Source organism: Calliphora vicina, chromosome 3, assembly GCF_958450345.1.
Source record: "Calliphora vicina chromosome 3, idCalVici1.1, whole genome shotgun sequence".
Taxonomy (NCBI): domain Eukaryota; kingdom Metazoa; phylum Arthropoda; class Insecta; order Diptera; family Calliphoridae; genus Calliphora; species Calliphora vicina.
The window spans coordinates 73,993,946-74,018,616 of NC_088782.1; the positions used below are offsets into that span (position 1 = coordinate 73,993,946).

The 24,671-nt window shown below is 29.2% G+C and overlaps 1 protein-coding gene across 1 annotated transcript in view; it reads right to left on the minus strand.

Annotated features, from left to right (window-relative positions):
* Window positions 1-3,150: 3,150 nt before the first annotated feature.
* Window positions 3,151-24,671, minus strand: part of LOC135955529 (putative nuclease HARBI1) — a 36,458-nt gene continuing 14,937 nt past the window's right edge. Inside the window, exons 2-3 of the mRNA XM_065505878.1 lie at window positions 3,855-4,175; window positions 3,151-3,798 (exon numbers count right to left, since the gene is read on the minus strand). Coding sequence (XP_065361950.1) covers window positions 3,151-3,798; window positions 3,855-4,175 — 969 coding nt within the window. The remainder of the gene's footprint in view (window positions 3,799-3,854; window positions 4,176-24,671) is intronic.

The window sequence follows — 24,671 nt, forward strand, 5'->3', positions numbered from 1 at the left end:
GCATTACTCTTTCCAAGATGTCTCTATAGATAAATCCATCCATTATTTCATTAATTTAGAGCGATGGGACAACTCCAGCAGCAGAAAAACAACCCCCATACCATTACGTTGCATCCTGCATGCTTCACCGACGTTTTCCCTACGCGCAAAAATCGCTTATATCAAAACGTAATCAAAAGAAACGTTTGAAGTTTGCTATGGAGTATTTAAATTGGCCAGAAAACAAATGGACGACTGTCCTATTTAGCGAAGAATCCGAATTTAATATCATCGGGAGTGATTTCATGTGTTACGTAAGACGACCACTTAACACGCGGCTTCAAGCACGATACTGTAAAAAGACACTGAAACATGGAGGATGCAACGTAATGGTATGGAGGCAGTTTTTCTGCTGCTGGAGTTGTCCCATCGCTCTAAATTAATGAAATAATGGATGGATTTATCTATAGAGACATCTTGGAAAGAGTAATGCTTCCAAATTCTGTGGATAATATGCCTCTTCGATGAGTTATTCAGCACGATAACGACCCCAAGCACTCTTCATATGTTGTTAAATCGTGGTTAGCACAAGAAAGAGTTTCGGTAATGGAATGGCCACCACAATTACTGGATTTAAATCCCATTGAGAACATTTGGGAAATCGTTAATCAAAGAATCGACCCCGAAAATTGCACTAATTCAGATATTATGTTTCAAGGATTGGTAGATGCTTGGAACGCTATTCCTGCAAATTTTATTACCAATTTGATAGCTTCACTGACTTGCCGATGTAAGGCCGTCATTGAAAATATAGGATTTGCCACGAAATATTAAGTTTTATAGACAGAAATGTTTTAAAAGCAATTAGTTGCATATGTTTTGACCAATGAAATATCAACCCATACGTAGTTTTTTAATTTTTTTTTCTTTTCAATGCAAAAAATTCTGAACTAAATTTCATATTCTTATTTTTAAAGCATTAATTAAAAAATATTATAAGCAAATGAATATTTTTGATTACATCTTAAACTAGTTTAAACCACTTTTGTAAAATTCTGTTGCTGGTTGCATATGTTTTGACCACCACTGTATGTGTGGACCATTTATCGAAATTATCGAAAATATGGGATTATAAAAAACACGAGTTAGGTCCTTTCTATGTTAAAGTAACGATTTGTTTATTTTTAAATAGGTTTCATATATACAGAAGTCATGCCACCTAATTTTAAGGCGATTGGTGTAGGGTATCATGGTCGGGCTTGATCGACTACACTTTCTTACTTGTTTTTTTTTTTGCTTTTGGGAATAGCCACTTTGGAAATCTAAACATATATCTTCTCCTCAATAAAACAATAGTGTATAAGCATATACACCATTATTTTTATTGCATAATAAGAATCTACATAACTGATTCTATATAAATTTGGTGAAATTCTACTTCCACAAAGTGGGTCAATAGATCAATTGAAATATTGATTTTGTTCTAGATGTCTACTAACACCAGAAATTTTAAACTCAATTATTTCGAAATGGTAAACAAATTATACACTATTGTTTTATTAAGGGGACGATATAGACAATTCTAAATTAGTACCCATAATTGCAAAAGAATTTATTTTTATCAGTCCCCGCACATTTTATATTTATTTAATATCAATACAAAGAAGCCTTCGGCCAAAAAATACATATTGAAATATTGCTTTTTTATAGGATATTTTAGCATTTTGAGTAATAATAAATAAGAATTGTAAAATTAATATCACCAATAGGCCTCAGGGGCCTATTTCACTAAACTACAATTCTACAAGTTTACAAGTTACAATTACAAGTCTAAGTCTTACAAGTGCTGATGAATTGTGTTTCATTAAAAATTTCACAACACTTGTAGCTTTTTGCAATGGTAAACTACAATTTCTACAATTACAAGTTCTTGTATATATTGTGATATTAATTTTACAATTCTTATTTATTATTACTGAAAATGCTAAAATATCCAATAAAAACCAAATATAACACATTTTAATAATAATTCTTATTTTTTAGACCCAAAATCTATCGGAAAATGTGCGGGGGCGATAAAAAAAATACTTTTGCAATTATTGGTACTCTAATCTATATCGATAATTTGTTTTGATTGTTATCACACCACTAATCAATCAAAACATATGTAGTTTGTGTTTAAAGTTGTGGCAAACAACTTTAAATGTTTAAAGTGGTTAAAAGAAAATTATTGTTTTGAAATGGCAAATCAACATAATAAAATTAGTGTGGTGCGGGAGATTTTAGCTGCCAAAGACGTTCTCTTTGGTAAGTTTAGCGATAAACTTACCAAAGAGATAAAAAAATAGTGGGAGAACGTGCGTATGAAGTGTCTTGGACTTGGATTGATGAGAAGTGCAAAAGACGCCAAATACGTGCGTGATGTTTTTTGGGCAAACATCAAAAGGACGACACTGGTAAGTTGGTTTTATAAAGTGATAACATTATATTATAATATTTTTTTAATTAAGGTCAAGAGAGACAACTCCCGAAAGACAGGGGCGGCTGGCGGAAGGGACACAAAGCTTACGGAGCTGTATACCCTGGTTTTGGAGGTTATTGGAAAGGAGTCACCAACATGTGATGGCATCCGACCACAGGAGACTAAAGATAAACAAGTGTCATTGCAGGAGTTAGTGAGTATCTCTTTAGAAGACTGCAATGACACTGTCTCATTGCTGCCAGTCACAGAAGTGACTCCTGCCAAGAAAGAAGATGAGCCAGTGTCGATGCCTGAAAGCTCCCGAAAAAGAAGTGGGTACCATTAAATAAGATTTTAAATTTTTTCTAATTTTTTTTTATTTAGAGCGATGTGTGGAAAATGGATCTCTCGCCCACGAGTAAGCCCAAAATAAAAAAAATAAGAAAGAATAAAAGGTGGATTGGCAAATTGAAAATTTGAAGCTGCAGAATGAAAATTTTCAATTGAAAAATAAACTTCTGCAGATTCAATTTTCTCAGCAGAAATTTATGCGCCGTAAGGGCATTATTTTTCTAGTTAAACTTTCCTTTTAATATAATTTTCTTTGTTATTTATCATTTTTCTCTTTTTTGTTTATTAAAACTGTTTCTTTTTGTCAAACTATTTTATTTTTTTATTTCTTTTAATTTTTTTAATTTCCAAATCATAAACTAATTAAAATAATTTAAAAGAGTTTGCAGCCTGGCTTGGCCTCTACTGTCTGCTATGGTTTGATTCACTTCTTCGTCATTATCGGAGTCGCTAGGATATGTAATTCTGAAGTTTTCATCTTCCTCAGTGCGTGAAAAATTACAAAGAGTGACCGCACAATTAAAAACATCGCTGGCCATTTCGGGGCTCATCCGCAAATAATTTAAAACTGGAAATTTTTCCTTTAAAATGCCAATTGCATTTTCCACAACCCTTCTTGTTGATTTGTGTGTATTGAGGAATCTTCTGTTATTTGATAACGGAGGAATTAGCCAATCTTTTAGCGGATATGCTGAATCACCTAAAATGATTCCGTTCTGAATTGGACGCCAGCCGTTTTCCATTCTGCGGAACAAACAACTATTACGCAAGACGCGAGAGTCGTGAGTACTACCAGGCCAATTTGCATAGGAGTAATAGAATTGGAGATCGGGTCCACAAACTACCATACAGGAAATGGAGTGATTACCATGCCGATCAAAATAAGCTTCTTCATGCTCTTTGGGTGCATCTAATTTTATTAAAGTGCCGTCAAACAGCCGCAAACTAACGGCATGCCTCTCATGGCGTAGAATTTGGATACCACTTGATCCATGTTTTCTGGCCAGCTTACATACGTTGTAAACAAAGCGGTATTAATTGCAGTAACTACGTTTTTTACTACCCTGCACACAGTGGCTTTGCTTACACCATGCAAGTCACCTACTGCGTGGTATGTGGTTCCTGTTCCTAGCCAGCGTAACGTTATCAGTAGCTGCTGTTGTACCGTCAGAGAATGGCTTCTATTTGTCTCGTTCTCCAGTATTGGAGACAATAAATTTAATAATAAAATAAATTTGTCCCGTTTTAGCCTGAAACGCTCATTGTACTCCAACGTGGATTCCAGGAATTCATATTCCAGACGTGGTCTAAAGAGTCTTCTTCTTCTTATTGTGATTTCAGTATCGCTTTCATCACTGGAATCGTATAAAAGGTTAATTTTGCACTCCAAAAAAAATATGAGAATTTAATATTATATGTTTCACTTGCACGTGTTTATTTGATTATAACATATGATTAGTGTGTTGCCACTTATCGATAATTTCTAATAAGCAAATAATGTGATATGGTTTGTTTTATTACATATAATCACATATTTATAAAAATAAATAATTAAAAATAAACAAAATAAATAAATAAATGATAATTAATATTAAAATTTTTGGATTTTGTGTTTATTTGAACTAATTTTTATTAAAAATCAAATTTTATTTCTATTCTTCATTCACTTGTAACTTGTAAAAATTTTCTGAGGGTCTCCGTCGACCCTAAGCTTTTTTTCTACAATTCTACAAGTTTACAAGTGCAAATTTTGTTTAGTGAAACAAAACCACTTGTAGAAGTATGACTTGTAGACTTGTAACTTGTAAAATTCACTTGTAGCTACAAACTTGTAATTGTATTTTGATGAAACACAATTATTCACAAGTTTACAATTTTACAGGCAAAAACACTTGTAATTCTACAAGTTTACAAGTTACAATTACAAGCAGGGTTTAATATTCAGCACCAAAATAAATAGTCTCATGTAACGACTGAACTGAAAAAAGTTTAAGTCTTCAATTTCAACAATTTGCTTACTGAAAACAGTTGACTGTGCACACAAATTACAACAGCAAGCAGCAATCGACTTTGTTTTTTTCCAGCAGCCAAACGAATCAGCAGTCGCCATGTTTCAGTTTTCAACTCTACCGAACTGATTAAATGACTTCAGCAGCAAAAACATTTCTGTGTGTGCTGCTTACGCATTGTCAGTTTCGAGTTTTGTTTTTCGTACTACGCAGCGTAACAAAAACTGCTAGCTCTACTGAATAGTACGACTGGCTAGTTTGGCTGGTTGTTTAAAATGTGTGTACAACAACACACACTTTATGAAGTTGAATCGTATGATTTTTTGGTTTTTGTGTTTACATATCACAGAGGAAATTTAAATGTTATTATTGTTAATAGAAATAAATAGGAAATTCTTATATTTATTATATCTTAACTAAAAATACTTCCTATTAAAAAAATAAATTTAATAAAATTATTAATTAATAAATTTAGTATAAAAAATTACTGATATTTTTTTATAATATTTTATATTGATAATGATTATTTGCTTTATGATTTTTGGAATATATTTATTAATAAAACAAGTAAGAAAGTATGGTCGGGCTTGACCGAAAATAATACCCTACACTAAGTTAAAGAGCAAAAACATTTTTCTTTTAAAATTTCAATAATTTATATTTTTGGGTGATTTTCGGAAGTGGACCTTATATTGGGGCTATGACCAATTATGGACCGATTTCAGCCAGTTTCAATAGGCTTGGTCCTTGAGCCGAAAAAATAATATGTACCGAATTTGATCGAAATATCTTCAAAATTGCGACCTGTACTCTGCGCACAAGGTTTACATAGACAGCCAGACAGCCAGCCAGCCAACCAGACGGATGGACATCGTTTAATCGACTCAGAAAGTGATTCTAAGTCGATCGGTATACTTTAAGTTGTGTGTTAGACTAATATTTTTTGGCATTACAAACATCTGCACAAACGCATTATACCCTCCCCATTATGGCGGTGTAGGGTATAATGAAATGCTTTATTTTCATTGTAAACTTAAATATCATTTACATATTTGGTACATAGATACCAGTATGGCGGAATAGCCCATCTCCACTAATTGCGCTCCAAATAAGTTTTATATATACAAAATTTATGTCACCAAATTTTGTTACGATCGGTCCATAATTAGTCATAGCTCCCATATAGATCCGTTTCCGAAAATCACTTTAACGTGCATAAATCGCTTAAAAATGTTGGTATACTCACAAAATTCAACATAGTAAACTTTCAAAATTAATAATTTTATTAAATTTATTTTTTAATAAGAAGTATTTTTAATTAAGGTATAATAAATATAAGAATATCCTATTTATTTCTATTAACAATAATAACATTGGCGCATATTCATAAACGATCATAAATTTTGTATGTACTTTTAGAGAACAAAAATAGTCTCTTAATAGCTTTATAAGCCTTTTAATTAATTACAGTATATATCGATCAAAATATCGATATTTGGTTTTCTCTATATGTCAAAGCAGTAACTAAGCTAGTTATGAATTGTGAATAAGATCTACAACTATCTATGAACTATTTTTTAGTTTCTGTTTTACTAGTTCCGACTTTAGTTATGATTTCTGAATATGCGCCATTTAAATTTCCTCTGTGATATGTAAACACAAAAACCAAAAAATCATACGATTCAACTTCATAAAGTGTGTGTTGTTGTACACACATTTTAAACAACCAGCCAAACTAGCCAGTCGTACTATTCAGTCGAGCTAGCAGTTTTTGTTACGCTGCGTAGTACGAAAAACAAAACGCGAAACTGACAATGCGTAAGCAGCACACACAGAAATGTTTTTGCTGCTGAAGTCGTTTAATCAGTTCGGTAGAGTTGAAAACTGAAACATGGCGACTGCTGATTCGTTTGGCTGCTGGAAAAAAACAAAATCGATTGCAGCTTGCTGTTGTAATGTGTGTGCACAGTCAACTGTTTTCAGTAACCATGTGATCAAAAACTGAAACTAGTTACTTTTTTTTAAGTATGAGACTGTAAAAAGTTAACTATTCAGTAAAATGCGACTGCTTTTAGTAGTTCTTCGAAACCCTGATTACAAGTCTAATTCTTACAAGTGCTGTTGAATTGTGTTTCATCAACATTTTCACAAAACTTGTAGCTTTTTGCACTTGTAAACTACAATTTCTACAATTACAAGTTCTTGTACATATATTTTGTGATATTAATTTTACAATTCTTATTTATTTTTTTTACTCAAAATGCAAAAATGTCATATAAAATCGCAATATAACATATTTCAATAATATTTCTTATATTTTTTAACCAGAATTTTTTTTCATAAAAAAAATTAAAAAAACAAAAAAAAATTTTTTAAATTTATAAAACAAAAAATTTGTTTTTAAAATTTAAAAAATTAAAATAACAATTCGAAAAATATTTTTTTCCAAAAAATGAAAAAAAACAACTTTGGAAAAAAAAATAAATTTTGTTTACCTAAAAAATTTAAAACTTGTATTTTGAAGTATAATTTGGTGAAGAGTATATAAGATTCGGCATAGCCGAATATAGTTCTCTTACTTGTTTATACCCAATCTATCGGAAAATGTGCGGGGACTGATAAAAATAAATACTTTTGCAATTTTGTCTATATATATTTAGATTTCCAAAGTGGCTATTCCCAAAGGCAAAAAAAACCAGTAAGAAAGTATAGTCTGTGAAGCCCGACCATATGATACCCTACATCAATCGCCTTAAAATTAGGTGGCATAACTTCTGTATATATGAAACCTATTTAATAGTAAACAAAATAAATAAATGAATCATTACTTTAATATAGAAAGGCCCTAAGTCGTGTTTTTTATAAGCCCAGATTTTTGATTATTTCGATAAATGGTCCAATCATATATCATATTTAACAAAAAAATTCGGCTTAAAAAAAACACGAGTTAGGGCCTTTCTATATTAAGGTAACCAAATGCTAATTAATATTAAAAATTTTGGATTTTGTGTTTATTTTAAAAAATTTTTATTCAAAAATAGTTAAAAATCAAATTTTATTTAAATTTATCATTCACTTGTAACTTGTAAAAATTTTTCTGAGGGTCTCCGTCGACCCTAAGCTTTTTTTCTACAATTCTACAAGTTTACAAGTGCAAATTTTGTTTAGTGAAACAAAACCACTTGTAGACTTGTGACTTGTAAAATTCACTTGTAGCTACAAACTTGTAATTGTATTTTGATGAAACGCAATTATTCACAATTTTACAGGCAAAAACTCTTGTAATTGTGAACTAGTAGCTTAGTGAAATAGGCCCCTGGTCTAATTGAAGTAAAATTTCCTGGGACATCTTCATAATTTTTTAAGAATTTAAAATAGAAATAATTTATTTTGTATGGTTGCGATGGCGCTGCATAAAACTTTATTTTTATTTTGGTAACTGCACCCATAAGATATGAGTATTACCTTTTTATATTTTAAACAATAATGTTTTAAAAATTGTATAATACAACTATTTGCCGTTACGCATCCATCTCATTCATGCCACACATACTAAAAAGCACATTTGGTATTTTTAACACTGAAAGTAAAGTTGTGAAGTGCAAGCTTTGTTTTGTAATATTGTTTGGAGATAATAAAACACTTTGCATATCCATCGTTACAACCAGCACTTCTGGGGACATTTTGCTAATGGCTACTTCCTTTTCATTAATATGATTTTCATCATTATCAATTGCTTCAAAATCACCAGTTTTTTCGTTTAAAATCAGCATTTCCGCGGCCAAAAGTTATATTTTAAAATTTGATAAATTAGAGATGATTTAGATTTTGTATTGTCTAATCATATAGGTTTTCTTGTTCTAACCACTATAAATACATTTAGTTTATAGTATAAACTTTATACTGGTAATTATAACGTCAAAAATAGTAATTGAACGCGAGTCTCCGAGTGTAATTATAGATCCAATATTATTTTCTTAAGAGATTTAATATTGTCAATATATATTGTCATATGTATTTATAGTGATTAGAACAAGGAATCCTATATGATTAGAAACACATAGGACTTCTTGTTGAAGCATTCAGTACATGAAAATCACATATATATGTAGGTGCTTTTGTTAAATCCTGAACCAATTAAGACATCGAAAAATGCTTTTGTGCACATACATGAATGTATGACCAGTAAAGCAACAATAAAAAAAAATCGAAAAAATACACATAGTACTAATATTCAAAACAGGGACGATAAAATAACATTTATTTACCATCTTGTTTAATCAAACTACACAGAAATACTATCAAACACACGAAGGGGAAAATATATTTGTCTTGGGTCACATTTATAGTTATATTTTTTCTAAAAAAATATTAAAGCTGGATAAAAATTTAATTTTTCCATCAATAAAAAAGACATTTCTAGAAAGTAAAATATTACTAGATTTTGCTTTACATTTGAAAGCATTGTGAAATTTCAGTACTTTTATTTAAACGTCAAATATTTTATGTTTCTATTTTGAACACAAAATATTTTTGCACGGCAAACAAGAAAACATCTGAATTTGGTCAAACAAATTTATTTGCCGATAAGAAAACATTATTGTAATGTGACCACTAAACAGCAAATATTTTCCTCCACTTTGGGTAATTTTTTATTTGATCTTGCAATTCATTTGCAAGATCAAACAGCGTCAAATAACAGCTATATCTTAAATTAAAAATCGCTATATAATGAAAACAAATCTGCGAAAAGAACTCAAGCTTGCTCAAGTTAATAATATAATTACTAAATGTTTATTTATTAAATTATATTACTATCAACGTATTAAAATTTGTAGGTATAATTGTACTTAAACTTTAAAGTCTACAAAATATCCCTAATATAATAAACAATTTTGGAATTTTATTATATTTGCTTGGATTTTGAACTAAAATCGTTTTATTCAAATAAAACAATCAAATAATCGAACTGTATTATATTTTTAAAATGTTGAAACCAAAGTATATACAAGTAGTCCATCTCTTTGACAGCAGGACCCAACTCTATATTTGTGTTAGTAACAAAAATCTATATTTTTCACCAGACATACAGAGCTTCATAGAAATGTTTTAAATTATAATTTGTTTGAATTTTATACGATTTTTTAAACTGTGTTTAATAGTTTAAATTCTACCACAAACACAATAACATGTCAAAAATTAAAAAAAAAAAAGTTTTTTTTAGTTTGTACATGTTTCGGTAATTCGAAAATAAGTGTAGAAAAAAATTATGAAATTCTGTATTTAAAGAATTAACGTGAATTGAACTTTATTTAATCGAAAATTTTTGGTTAAAATTTCGAGAAATTTGATGTGTTTACATTTCTAACAAGGGTGTTGAATTCACACGGTACCCGTATATGTGAAAGAGTAATATCGAAAAATAGGTAGTCAGACTACTTGTTATACTTGAAACTATACTCATATATAGAGGGAAAAAAGAAATTCATAATTGAAATGATTTTTTTAATAAATACATATCTGTGGACATTTGACAAAACGGCTTCTTTCTAAAACGTCAACTTTTCAGGAGAGCGAAAAACTGTAAAAACTACTAACAAAAGTTCTTGTGTAGAAAATTAAAGAAATGTTATATATAAACATTATAGACAAATATCCAATAAACAAGTAGCGCTTTTTCTTTTGTTTGAAAGAGCAATGGTTTTCTTTAAAACAGTAACAACAAATTTTAAGCTTTTTTGTCAAATGTATTTTTATAAGTCGCTTGTATCATATAAGTCGTTTTGTCAAAATTGTTTTAATTAAATTAGAGTCGGATTATGTAAAAACAAGTTGTTTTGTGAAATTGAAATATAAAAAAAAAGTCGAAAGAAGTTGATTTGACAAACATATTTCGGTATTATTAAAAAAAATTATTCAACTTTTTCGTTACAATAGCCAAATAATTAAGCAAATATAAAAATGTTTCTTTAAAAACAGTAAATATTTGAATAGGTTGAAAATAAAAAATGTGTAGATGGGTATTTATTAGTGGCAGCATATCCATCAAATCGCGTTTTTTGTTATGTGATACGACTAATGGAGACATGTAACTTCGACCAATTGTGGAATCGGCATCTTTAGACGACGAGAGTTGATGTCTAGCAGCTTAAAAGCCTATCCTGGGTCAAGTGATGATTTGTACTGCAAAACTCCAGGTTTACTTTACTCGTACTGCATCCATCGAACCTATTTTCACTCAAATTTTTTACCTGAAAAAGATATATGTATGTAAGTAGTAAAAAGTTAATATATAATGTAGCCTATAAATAAAATTATTTTTATAAATACCTGAAATGTTGCATCTTTCATCAGACCAATAAAATCTAAAAAATACATAGTTTTGGTTTAATTCATGAACGATTTGTAGCCGTTATTAAATTTACCCAGTCGTGTGTACGGTATATTGAAAAGGATGAATTTTTCTTAATTTTTTTTCAATTTGCTCATTCACTGTATCAAACTCAAGATGCAACACAACTAGAAATGTATGGTCAATCCATTCACATCATCGAAATTTTTGTCAATCAAAGTATTTTCATCACTTGAACCATATATTTAGCCAAAGATTTTTCTAGTTTATGGTCTTTGGTCGAAAACAAAGACATATTTACGTGTTCTTATTTTCACATTATTGGCCATAGCATCAAGTTTTTTACTTCATTCATTTATACGAATTTTAATTTATTCTAGTATTAAGTAGCAAAACAGCTTCTTTTCTTCTGTTTTCCATTTTTAAAAGCACTTATGTTAAGATAAGACTTAAATTTTTTAAATTTTCGTTTTTGTAAAAGAACCTCTGTCGATACAAGACGTTTTGTCAAAATGAAAACTCGCGATCAACTGATTTAAAAATCTACTTGTCTCAAACAAGTGGTAGGTTTTTCAATCTTTGCTTTCGACAAAACGACTTCTTTCGAAAGAAGCTGTTTTATCAAAAAATAAGTGTTAAAAATGTGCTAAAACTAAATAGAGATTGGCTGTTTTGTCAAATGCAGTTACTAGTTTTTTTTTAAAATGATTTGAATTCTATGAGAAAGTTGTTTTGTCAAATTGAAATTGGGGAAAAACCTGAAAGAGGTCGTTTTTTCGATTGCGTATGGGCCTTTTCGGAAATGCATCACTGCGTTGCATTTGATGAGCATCTGTGATTAGTTTGCGATGCTGATGCAAATCAACTGATGCTGATGCGCATACAATGCATCAGCCAATTTGGTGATGCTTGTTTTATGGTTTTTTGCGCATCATCTGTTTAACTGTTGCTTTTAAAAACTCAAGACATTTGCAGTGTTGCCCACTTTTGCATTTTAGAACGTACTGCGCATCAGATGCAGCGCAGTGATGCATTTCCGAAAAGGCCCTATCTTATGTTCTAAAAGTCATAGAAATACGGCGATAAGACCAAAAGAAGCGCATTCAAATTTTATATTTACTACAAAAATCCTGTAAAATTGTCTTATCTCGAGAGAAGTCGTTTTGTCAAATGTCCAGATATTATAGATACTAAGAACATGTTCACAAATATAAAATGTTACAGAAATGTTTACTTATTTACATAAATTTTTAATTAATTGCAATTCAATTGCATTATCTACAGATTTAGAATAACAATTTATGTATGATAGCAAAATCTGAAACCTTAAAAAATACTTTATACATATTCTTCTTCTGTAGTAAAAAGTAAACAGATCATACTGTTTAAGAATTAATTTTTAATTGCAGATTATACTGTTTATGTCTAAACCATTTTCTTTGATTTTAAATTCAATCTGTATATAGTTTCATTAATATTCCATACATTTCAGCAATACTAAATTTTGTAAATAGAGAAACTTCTTATATAAAAAATAATCAAACATCAGACTATGTTAAAAGTACTGTGTTTATTGATAATAATAACATACAAATATATAACTAAAAATGAAAAAATCGGAACATAGACTTCGTGTCTTGATGCAATTTTTTAATGAAAATAATTTATATAACAAATGCTAAAGAAATATAAAATATCTTATGTATTTATAGTTAAAAATATAGTGAAATTGTGTCTTAAATGTATTACCAAAAATATTTAAATACATAGGCCCATAATTATAGTCAGAAATAAAGAATACTTTAAGAGAAATAACGTCGTCTTTACTTAAGAGTGGACTTTAGGTCTACCATAGATAAGATAAAATATACTTTTGACGTTAAAATCGACTGTAAATATAAGTAAAAAAGAAAGTAAAAAATGTTTAAGTTACAAGATATTGGTAGAGATTTTGCAATTATTGAACAGTTATCAATAAAATTAGTACCAAAATATTCTAATTATGATATTCATCTTATATATTTTATTTTTCCACAACAAACAACTTCTTTTCTTTAGTTGTTCCGGTTACTTTTATTGTTTACCTTTTTTGTTTTTTTTTTTAATTGTATGCCAACTGTTCAGCGTTGCCACTTGTCTGTATTTTGTTGTATATTGTATGAAAACATTTTCTACATTTGCGGTGGCACCCAGTTAAAGTCGGTTCAATTTAAAACATACTTTAATTTTGACTATAGTTGCAAACTAATCAAAAGCAGGTTTTTATTTTAAAATTGTTTCTAAAAAGAACCGACTTTAGTGTTTGACTATGATTATGAGCCATAATCTCCTTTCATTTATCCGGCATGCTGAGCAAATAATTTTCTGTTATTGCTCTATTTGATCAAACAATTATTTCATGGAAGTATTTGATATAGTATGACCACACGGCAAATATATTTACTGATTCTTTTCGCAGCAGTTTGATCAAACAAAAAGTGAAAAATTAAATTCACTATATGATAAAAAATTCAATAAAACTTTAATAAAATAATTGCTTATAATTCGAAATAAGTGCTTTTACATTAAAAAGATTTAAAAAGAAGGATCAAATTATATATTTTTTTAGGTATTTATATAGCTAGTGGTCACACTATGTTCACATTAAGAAAATATTTAGTTTGCCGACAAATAATTTTGTTTGACTACAATCATCTGTTGTTGTTTTCTGTAAATTTTATTTGTGGCCAGATTCAGGCAATGAAATATTTGACGTTTAGCTGTGTCTGACCGTACCTTTAGAGAAGCTCCAGAAATTGAGGTAAGAAAATTTTAAGGGCTTTCAAGCAAAAAGTCCGCAACAAGTGTTCCCGCTGTGGGCGCCTTTGTTGACAAAAGCTGCCATTACAGATTTTATTATTTTATTTTTATAGTTTTAATTTAATAGGCACCAACGGCACACATTTTCTATAAAAAACTTATGGAAAGAAGTGGCATTAACGCAACATGGGAGCTAATTCGGTGAACGGTAAGACATCTAAAGACTTCCTTCAAAAAAGCCAATGACGAAAATCTATGGGTGCCGGATGACTTGATTCAAATGCTGGAACTTCGAGCGTTGTAGGCAAGTGAATTTTCATGAAATATAAAAAAAGTGATTTTATATTTGTTAGACAAAGGCAAAGTTCTACAAATGTATCCCTACTATAAGCAGGTGAATTTGTGGTTGCTGATAGTGGATAATTGAAATAAACGACTCCTTTACCGAATCAATTCTAAAATCCTCATTCACTGTTTATAAAGCTTATCCTACTTACGACGTAGATGAAGAGACCAGCAATTCGTCTCCAGCTAATTTCTCAGACATTCCAGCAGCTGACAAAATCTTTATCAACGCCAGAATCAAATAATTTTACGCAAAGTGTTCCTAAAAAGACAAAGAATTTGATGAGAAATTAAAAAAAAATTGCTCCAAAGTCATCAGCAGCTCACCTTGCTGTCATCCAAGCAGAGAGAACCGAAATGTTTAGAATTAAATTGGAATGGGAAAAAGAGAGGCATGAACAGGAAAAAGTAATCCGCGAAATGTAATTTAATGAAAAATTAAAAATTTTGCAAATAGAAAAGAAATACAAATATGTACATGTTTTAATAAATATATTCAGTTAAACGACCATTAATGAATACATACATATGTATATGGCTTGTCTTTTCATTTTACCAGAATTATTAGAATCACTAGAATCTTCTGCAACGGTTGCTTGAAATAAATTTTTTTCATTTGAACTTGAGCAATCATTTATTAAAATGTTATGAAGTTGCAACACAATTTATGATTAGCTTTGTTGGCAAGACGCATTCTAAGTTCTATAAGGCTCCCAAATCTTTCTTTTAAGGCTCCAAAGCAGTGCTCCACTCTAACCCGATAATTGCTATGACGTCAATTGATAGCGTTTTTGTTAAGCTGTCGCGCATTACTTCTGTAATGTTCCTGATAATGGGTATGCTGAATCACCATTGGTTGGAAAATATGTATTGTGTTGGTGAAGATCTTCCAGAATATGAAGAACCAATGTGTTCTCATGAAGTCATGAAGGTCGCCCTTCTAAAGCTTTTGAACTTTGCCAATCTCGTGCTAAAATGAGGAGTAAAGTACAGCAATTATGTGATAGTAATTCGGCAAAACTTATTTCATCAGCTGTAAAAATTAATAAGGATGAATAATTTTCAAAAATGTTTAGTCCAGAAAAAGCACTAAGCCTCATTATTGATGTTTGTTTATATAAAAATCAGTAACAAATATTAAGATGGAGTGCTAAAGCAATTGGATGCGATATTTTACCCCCCCATATCATCAAATTCTTGGTGTTAAAAAGGAATGCTATCCTAAAAATTTGGAAGTACTTACAGGAGAACTATAGTAAAGTCAGTATGCAAGATTTACTCGATCATACTGTATCCAGAATATTGAAGGCGAAAACGAAAGCTTTGACAGAGGTTCTTCCAAATCAACTACAACTAATTTCTAAATTGTATGTTTTATATGTCAAGCTAAGCCTAGCGAAATGAACAATTTGGAAGTATTAAGGACAAAACCAGTTTCGGAGGAAGGGCTTCAATTTGGAATTCCCCATTTACATGCGAGGATAAAATTTATGGAGTGCATATTGCATACAGCAAAAGTTTTTCTAAGTGGAGAGTAACAAAAGATACAAAACATGAAAGGGAATAATCAGAAGCGGAAATACAAATAAATTTTAAAGTGGTTCTATGAATAAATGTTGATATGGTTAAACAAGGAATGGGCTCAACGAGCGATGGCAATACTTCTAGACGTTTCTTTTGCAAATCCTTTCATAACGGCAGATGTTCTTGGTGTTGATGAAAATTAAATTCATCGCTTTAGTACAATTAAACGGTTATAAATAGCTACTCCAACATAGATGCAAAAAAAATTAATGTTTATTGTTTGAACACTGCAGAATGATATATACAACTGTACAGCTGGTACTATACACAAAAAAATATTCGAGGTAATATTACCTTAGCTGGCATAGTTAAATTATTTTTATATGAAACTAAATAAATAAGTTATATTACCTATGCCAATAGTTAATTTATACAATATATTTTAACTAAAAACTATGTTAATTATACTATTGTTGTTAGGTATCTTCTTCGAATATTTGTGTGTGCATGTTTTTTCAACTTATTGTCATTTTGAAAATATATGTGCAGAAAAAGGTTTGTACAAATTATATTTAATAATGAAATTTATATTAATTATATATTTTCAGCAAAATTCAATATATTAAAGCTGTTTTTGAAGATTTGTAAAGGTAATTAATTACATAAATATATATTTACATTAAGATATTAACTTTCTGACATAAATTTTATTTTTACAGAGAATTCCTGAAGAAAAGTCTCCATACTATGTTGTCGAATATTTATCTTACTGGTCACTGCAAACCACAATTTAAATCAATGCAAGTTTTGTAACTTCTATGTTGTTTCCTCTTACCATTTTCTTCAACATCGCTATAAATCACCACTGTTTTTCTAATTATTTATTTCCATTATTTAGATAATAATTGCTATCCAACCCTATGCCTGTGAATAGTACTATGTGGAATGTCCATATCTATCTCTTGACCTGTTCCAGTGTAAGTCAGATTTTCAGGTTTCAATCAAAAATTAGTGATGCTGTAAACAATTAGTTGTTAAGTATATTAATACTAAAACAAAACCTGCAAATCTGACTAGTACTGGAACAGAACAAGAGATAGAGATGGACATTCCACATAGTAACATTCCCATTCATAGGGATGGATAGTAATTGTTTCCCACATCAATTTATTTTGTAACATTTTACTCCATTAAGTATTTTTATAAGATCTTAACATTAATGTAACCTTTTTAATATTTAATAAAGGTAAATTAAATAAAAAATAAATTTTATTGTTATGTATTAGTACTACAGCATGCTGAAGCATAGAAAAATAGTTAATTTAACTAAACAGATATTTTATTACATAGATAATTTACAAAAAATAAAAGTATAAATTAGCTTTGCTATCATTTATAATTTTGAAAAGTTTATAAGCTAGTTTAACAAAAATGTTTTGTTGATTTTTCGAACAAGGAAATCAACTAAAATTTTAGGCATATTTACTAAATAACTTTGTAAATGCCATTCTACCCTTGCGCTTAGTTGAATTTATACTATATTTTAGGCAACACACAGTTCTAATTCATGGGAGTAAAATTGTTTTAGCAGCAATATTGCCACTTGGCATGTTGTCGGAGGATTCTCGTAATAAAGATTACAGAAGTTATCGCCTAACCCTCTCAAGAAAACCTGGTCGCATATCAACAAATGAAGATATCAAGCATATCATCGTTCAGTGGTTTAGATGTTCTATGTGCCAAAAATGCATTCTGAGTAAATTGATGTTGAATTTTAACATAATTTTTCTAAGAAAGTACTCGATAGGATATTGAGATTTTTATTACATAGAGTAAGTTCGGGTAATGTGGAATACCTTTTTTTTTCTTTGACTATAACTTTTAAAATCTTAATTCGATTGGAAAAGTTCTCAGCTGGTGTTCTACTATAATCCATGAAAGTAAAGTCTTTTAAGCAGGGTTTAATATTCAGCACCAAAATAAATAGTCTCATGTAACGACTGAACTGAAAAAAGTTTAAGTCTTCAATTTCAACAATTCGTTTCGAGTTTTGTTTTTCGTACTACGTAGCGTAACAAAAACTGCTAGCTCGACTGAATAGTACAACTGGCTAGTTTGGCTGGTTGTTTAAAATGTGTGCACAACAACACACACTATATGAAGCTAGGTTGAATTGTATGATTTTTTGGTTTTTGTGTTTACATATCACAGAGGAAATTTAAATGTTATTATTGTTAATAGAAATAAATAGGAAATTCTTATATTTATTATATCTTAATTAAAAATACTTCTTATTAAAAAATAAATTTAATAATATTATTAATTAATAAATTTAGAATAAAAAGTTATTGATATTTTTTTATTATATTTTATATTGAATTTATTAATAAAATTAAATGCTTTATTTTCATTAAAAACTTAAATATCATTTACATATTTAGTACATATGTAGATACCAGTATGGTGGAATAAAAAAATGTCATAAATTTACATTAAAGTGAGCAAAAAAAATAATTTGCGAATTTCGATCGGCCCACCGAATTGTTCTTGGGATTGCAAAAACATGTTCTAAAAAATATAAAGCCGCAATGTCTTTTTTTTGGAGGGGTAAATGTGTATTTTTCTGTTTTAGCAAACATTTCTTCATTAAATAAATAAATATGGTTTTATTTTAATGTAAAGAATTTATAGTGAATAATTGTTCATCTTTATTAAATGCACTGCAAATAGGTTTTAACAAGTTTTTCATGTTTGTGCTATTTAGTATATCAAATGGTAATCCGTTTTACAAGCCCTATGTAGGCTCTTACAATTTCAAATTTATTAACTTCAATTTTGGCTTTAACAACACTTTGCCACTTATGTCTGTGCCACTAAAATAACTTGAAACGGTTTTCATTTTATTTGTATTTTTAATATTTAAAAAATTCTTAAAACTGTACACTTTCTTCTTGCCAATATTTTAATTTGTTTTATTTGGAACTGTTATTTTTTTACTAGGTTGCAAAAAATGGTACACTGTTCCCAAAGTTGCAAAAAATGGTATGCAGTTCTCAAAGTTGCAATATATTTTTCAAACAAACTTAAAACCCCAACGTAATTGCAAAACAATTAAATTATTATCTTCGGTCTTAATATTAAATTTAATATTAATATTAAATTTCCAAACGTAAGTTAAATTATAGGACTTTTGATCCCAAATATAAATCTATACTTAAAAATTTAAGCCTGTATATTACTAATAAAAAAAAATAAACTACCATTTTTGCACCTCAAATGTCGACTATCGAAAAAGTACTTTTCTAATAATAATAATTGTTTTCATTCAGAAAACTATAACATAAATTTTGAAACTTCAGAACAAAATATAAAAAACTACCAAACTATTTATTTGTACCCTTTCACCTTTAAATTGTTAGTGAATGTTTGTACTTAAAAATATCTATATTTAAAATTTTAAGTCGATTACTGACTTAGTTTTAAAGAACAACAAAATGTCCCTTTTTATCTGCAAATGCATGTGTAATTGCATAAAGCTGCAACACAAATTTCGTTTTTTTAGGATAACAGACCAAAAAGTTACCAAAAACACAAATATTTGCGATTTTATATCACCTTAGCTTAAATGCTCAAATGTAAGTTGTTATTAACGGCCATTTTCACAATGTACGATTATTTCATTTTAACCGGAAAATTAACTAACTGTAGGTTTGTTTAACGGGGACCATTTAACCAACGATTACCGATTTACGTTTCACCATCATTTGATTACTTAACCAAAGCATTCAGTAGAAAGTATGGCAATAATGCATACATTTGTTTACGAAAAATAGTGTAATGAAAGATTGAAATATAAAAAATTGTCTAAAAGACGGCATAAAAAATAATAGTTTGTGTTTTCTTAGTGGTATAATAAAAAAACGTATAAAACTCAAAAATATGAATGTACCTAACTATAAAATTTACAGAACAAACTGAACAACAATTACTGAAAACCAACAAGCAAAAGTGCACATTTGTTGTTTGGTTTGTAAGTGCAATATCCGGGTGGTATATGGATCACCTCGTGCAAAATTTACTTTTCTTCGCTTTACACTTTTAAAAATTATAAATATTACAAAAATATAAATGTTTTTCCATGTTCTTTTATTATATTTCTTACAATTAAGATGCTAACCGGCGAAATTTGTTCGGTTATATTTAACAGAAACTTTGTTGTTAAATAGTTTCAATTAAGAATTAATCTTACATTGTGAAATTCAAATTAGCCTAACTTGCGGTTAAAGTTCACGTTAACTTTTAATCGTACATTGTGAGAATCGCCGTAAATCAGATAAATAAATAAAAAATACCAAATACGTCTATGTAATTTCTTAAATTGATTCTTAATTTTTTATTTTATAACATAATTGTTTTTCAAAATATGAATAATTTGATATTACGATTTATACTGCTTTAATAATCACCCCTATCGCGAATCAATACTTCACATGAAATATGTTCCCATTTCCCATTTTTCGTTCATAAACTTTGTTCACGTGAAAAAATTCCCCATGTTGTGAAATTTTTAGATGAAATTTTGTAAACAATAAACAGCTGCTACGAACAAAATCAACTATTGTGAATGAAAAGTTTAGGGGAATATCACGATAGCAATTTTCCCTTCGAGGGAAATAAATATTTCATGGGAACATAAATTTCACATGTTTTTCACGATAGGGGTGAATATTTTTAAATGAACATTAGTAATCTAACATGACTCTAAACCAATTAGGGATATTGTACATTTATGATCATGTGGACAATTTCAAATATTAATCATCAAAAACTAAAATATCAGAAAATAGTGGTAAATATTAATTCAAATAAAATCTCATTTTGTATCTAAAAATCATAAACCAATAAAAATTTGGAGAAATCAAGGCTTAATATAAAAAGGCGTAACTAATTTTTTTTTTTAAAAATCAATGTAAAAAGGGTACATTAAATAACTTCATTGAAATAAAAATAAGGTTTTTGTTAATAGTTTTCCTTCAGATTGTTATTGATTATATAAACGAAGATATCTCCTCTAAATACCATTATAATACTTTAGATATAAGGCTATGCCAAATCTGTGCAATATTGTTATCTAGTATGTAAAAAATGTTTTTCTATTAAATAAATAAATAAATAAATAAAATACATTTTAAATGAGAAATAAAATGTGAAGTCTCTTGTGGATTTTATTAAGTTTTTTCCTTCTCCAGTAAAGTAACAAAAAATCGAGTTACGCCTTTTTTATATTAATTTTATTAATTAATTTTTTATAATGAAAAATTATGAAATTTATAAATATAATGAAGTCAAATTTAATGTTAATCGAATATATATGGGGGATTTCACGTCAAGTGAACCAACTTTTAAAATCGATGTCTTCCGATCGGGATGAAATTTACACCAAGGTTAGACCTATTAAATAGTAATTTAGACACAGTTTTTCAACAAGATCGGTCCAGAAGTCTCTGAGTTAGAGGGGGTCAAAATTTGACATTTTGGCCAAACATATGATTTTTCTCATCCATGTAACTTATTACCTATTGTTCTTAGCAAAATGTGTTCCAAATAGTTTAGAATCTAAACTTTAGATAGCTATTTCTTCATTCTTTCGAAAAAAAAATATTTAAAAAAAAAATAAAAAATTTTTAATATTTTTTTCCGAAATCAAAAACTTTTTTTTAGCCTTTTTTCAAAATCGGCTTTTTTTGTTTTTAAAATAAAGCTTAGATATTTTCCTTGAAAACCTATTTGGTTGCTTAGTGGGATGCGAGTTTGATATCTATCAAAAAAAATGTTTTGTAACTCAAAACATGCAATTTTTGACTTTTTTTGCAAAATCAAAAACTTTGTTGACTTTTTTTTCAAAATGGACCCTTTTTTATTATAATTTTTTTTTTGCTCAAAAGAAAGCTTGGATATTTTCCTTTCAGACCTATTTGGTCGCTTAGTGGAATGCGAGTGGGATATCTTTCAAAATAAATGTTTTGTAACTCAAAACATGCAATTTTTCAAATGTTTTGTTTTTTTAAATTTTTGGGGCTGATATTTTTAAATTTTTTGGGCTGATATTCTTCATCGTCAGTACAACAAATTCCCAAGTAACTTTTCGACAAGCGTTTTGGAGCGTTTACTACTTGCCATGAATATATTAATCGGTCGGCTGCTGGCTATACATTTGCAATCACAATTGTATAACTATACAAATTTTTTCTGTACAATATATTAATTAGTAAACAAATATTTTTCCAAATGAAAGAAATTATTTTTTAACTGGACAAATTGTATTTTAGCTGGAAACTTGATAAGACACAAAAAACTGGACAATCCAGGCCGTCTGGCAACCCTAATAGGGTAACATAAAGACGTAATTGTCAAGAACCTAACTTATGAAAAAAGTCATAAAAGTTTTTGATTTAGGAAAAAAATGTCAAAAATTTATATTTTGAAAGATAGAAGAAATAGCTATACAATTGGTAATAAGATACATGGATGAAAAAACACCTGCTCATTACCTACATGTGTGAAATAAGTAATGAATTTAATAAGCAATTAATTTGAAGATTTCTTTTATTAATAAACGATTTAAGTTTAATCTTATTTCAGAATAACAAATAAATTATTTCTGAAAATTTAATGATTTTGTCAATTCCAAAATATTACTCTCAATAAAAACCATAGAGACGTGACACTGCGTTTTGTCAAACAAAAATCATATGACTGATAGAATAACAACATATGGTGTTTTCTTTTCTGACACAAAATGTTGCCTATATATTGTGTACCATTTATTAAATGTTACCCATACCCTCATAATGTGTTGCATTTTTAACGATCACAATAGAACAAAATCATTACCATTTATGCAATTTTCTTTTATGTAGCAGAATAAATGCATAATTTATGCCAGAAAATACATTGACTAATACCCCGTTCTCACGACGGCATTATTCGTCATTCACGCTCTCATTCGTCATTCAACCCCCAATTACGAACTGAATTACATGATTCGCCATACAAAATTTCAAGTGCGAATTACCTTGTTCGTACGTAATTCAGTTTGAATTATCTTACGAATTACGAACAAATCAGTCTCATCTCTAATTTTTAACGAGTGTTTTGTCAATGTCGGCTGTCAAAACAAAAGTACCAAAACAAAACGAAGAAAAAAAATAATTTCATATAAACATATTTGTATTAAATAAATTATTTAAAAATAATTAAAAATCTAATTAAAATTAATTCACTTTTTAAGTTCAGGGACCGTATATTTGTATCCTTGCAGGTCAAGTTCTGCCACCATTTCCAGCAAAATGTGACTATTTTTTCGGACGCCACGCAACTCAACCATCTTTCCGGCCCATACCTCTATTAACGCGCGCTCGCTGCACTGGTCCCACTTGCTAGCACTTTTTCTTTTTTCTAATAATGAAAATAATAATTAAATTATTTATTTTGTTAATTGCTATTACAATTTTATATTTTTTTTTACCTTTTTTCTCCATTGCCAAAACACAAATTTAAAATTCGCACCAAAAAATCAGAACAATCAAAAGAAAACAAGTAAACAAAAATAAAACAAGAAGAAGAAATAAATGTCAAATTGAATTACGAATCTGTCGTGAGAACGGGTTGTTTCGCAATAGTAATTCAGATCGTGAATTAAGTAATTCAACTGATCGTCAGAACATGGTATAACATGTATTTTGTTGATGCAAGAGTTAAGTTTTTGATAATTACGTGTCATCTATATGTTACCCTCAATCGTAATCTAAATTTAATCTTTTCCAATTATATGTAACATCAGTGCTTATAATAACCAAATACTTATCTGTCCGATAACATCATAACTTTAACTATTGTCAAGGTGTAATAATGGGCCTTACTGTAATTAAAGTCTCTTATTAGGTGTTATTTTATTTTTACCATCTTTAATCTGCCATTCGCGTACAGAAAGAACTCTTTGATTTTCTCAGCGAAATCTATTATTTTATGGATTGTATCGATCCAACCTTAAGGTTGTCATCATATGACATATGCTACACCGGCAGCTTGTCGTTTCGTGTGGCTGTGACTCAGCGGACTTGGGCGGGTGTTCGTTGCACATATACATATGGGTTATGAACACTTTTAAGTTGTGTAAATGCTACCGACAATACAAAAAAATAAAATATAAAAGACAGGGCTCGTATTCTTACGATTCTATTACTTACTACACTCACCGTAGATATTAGGTATTAGCTATCTGCTTGGCGTCCCTCCCACATATTGCTATCAAGCAACGTTCGTCCATTTGGTGTACATGTTTGCCTTCTACCGGTATTACCCCTTGTCAGACATTTCACTTCCAAATACCTACCTTCTGTTTTCTCACTCTATCTCTTCATCACAAATAATCTGTTTACAATTTCATGATTATATTCAAATTCAGTCTTAAGAATATTCTTAAAAAAAACTTAAATAACATTGCGTAAAACTACACCAATACTAAGATAACTCTTAGGGTATTCAATAATTCAACACTTTCATCTATTTCCTGATATGAGCCTGTCAACCTTTCAGTTGTTTATATTCACTACATTTGGGTCCACAATAACTAAATCAACTCTAAAATAACGTTATTCTTTTGTTGTTGTTCGTAGAGTGGCTAGGTTAACAACTAAAAGCTTATGGGCTTTGACAACAATTGTGTCAATTTTCTTTCGATTAGGCCAAATCAGAAACTAAAAATTCTAATTAACTGGTATAGCTGATATACTATATCTTAAATTATTAGATTTATGTATTCCCTATCCGGAAAATTAATAAAAATTTA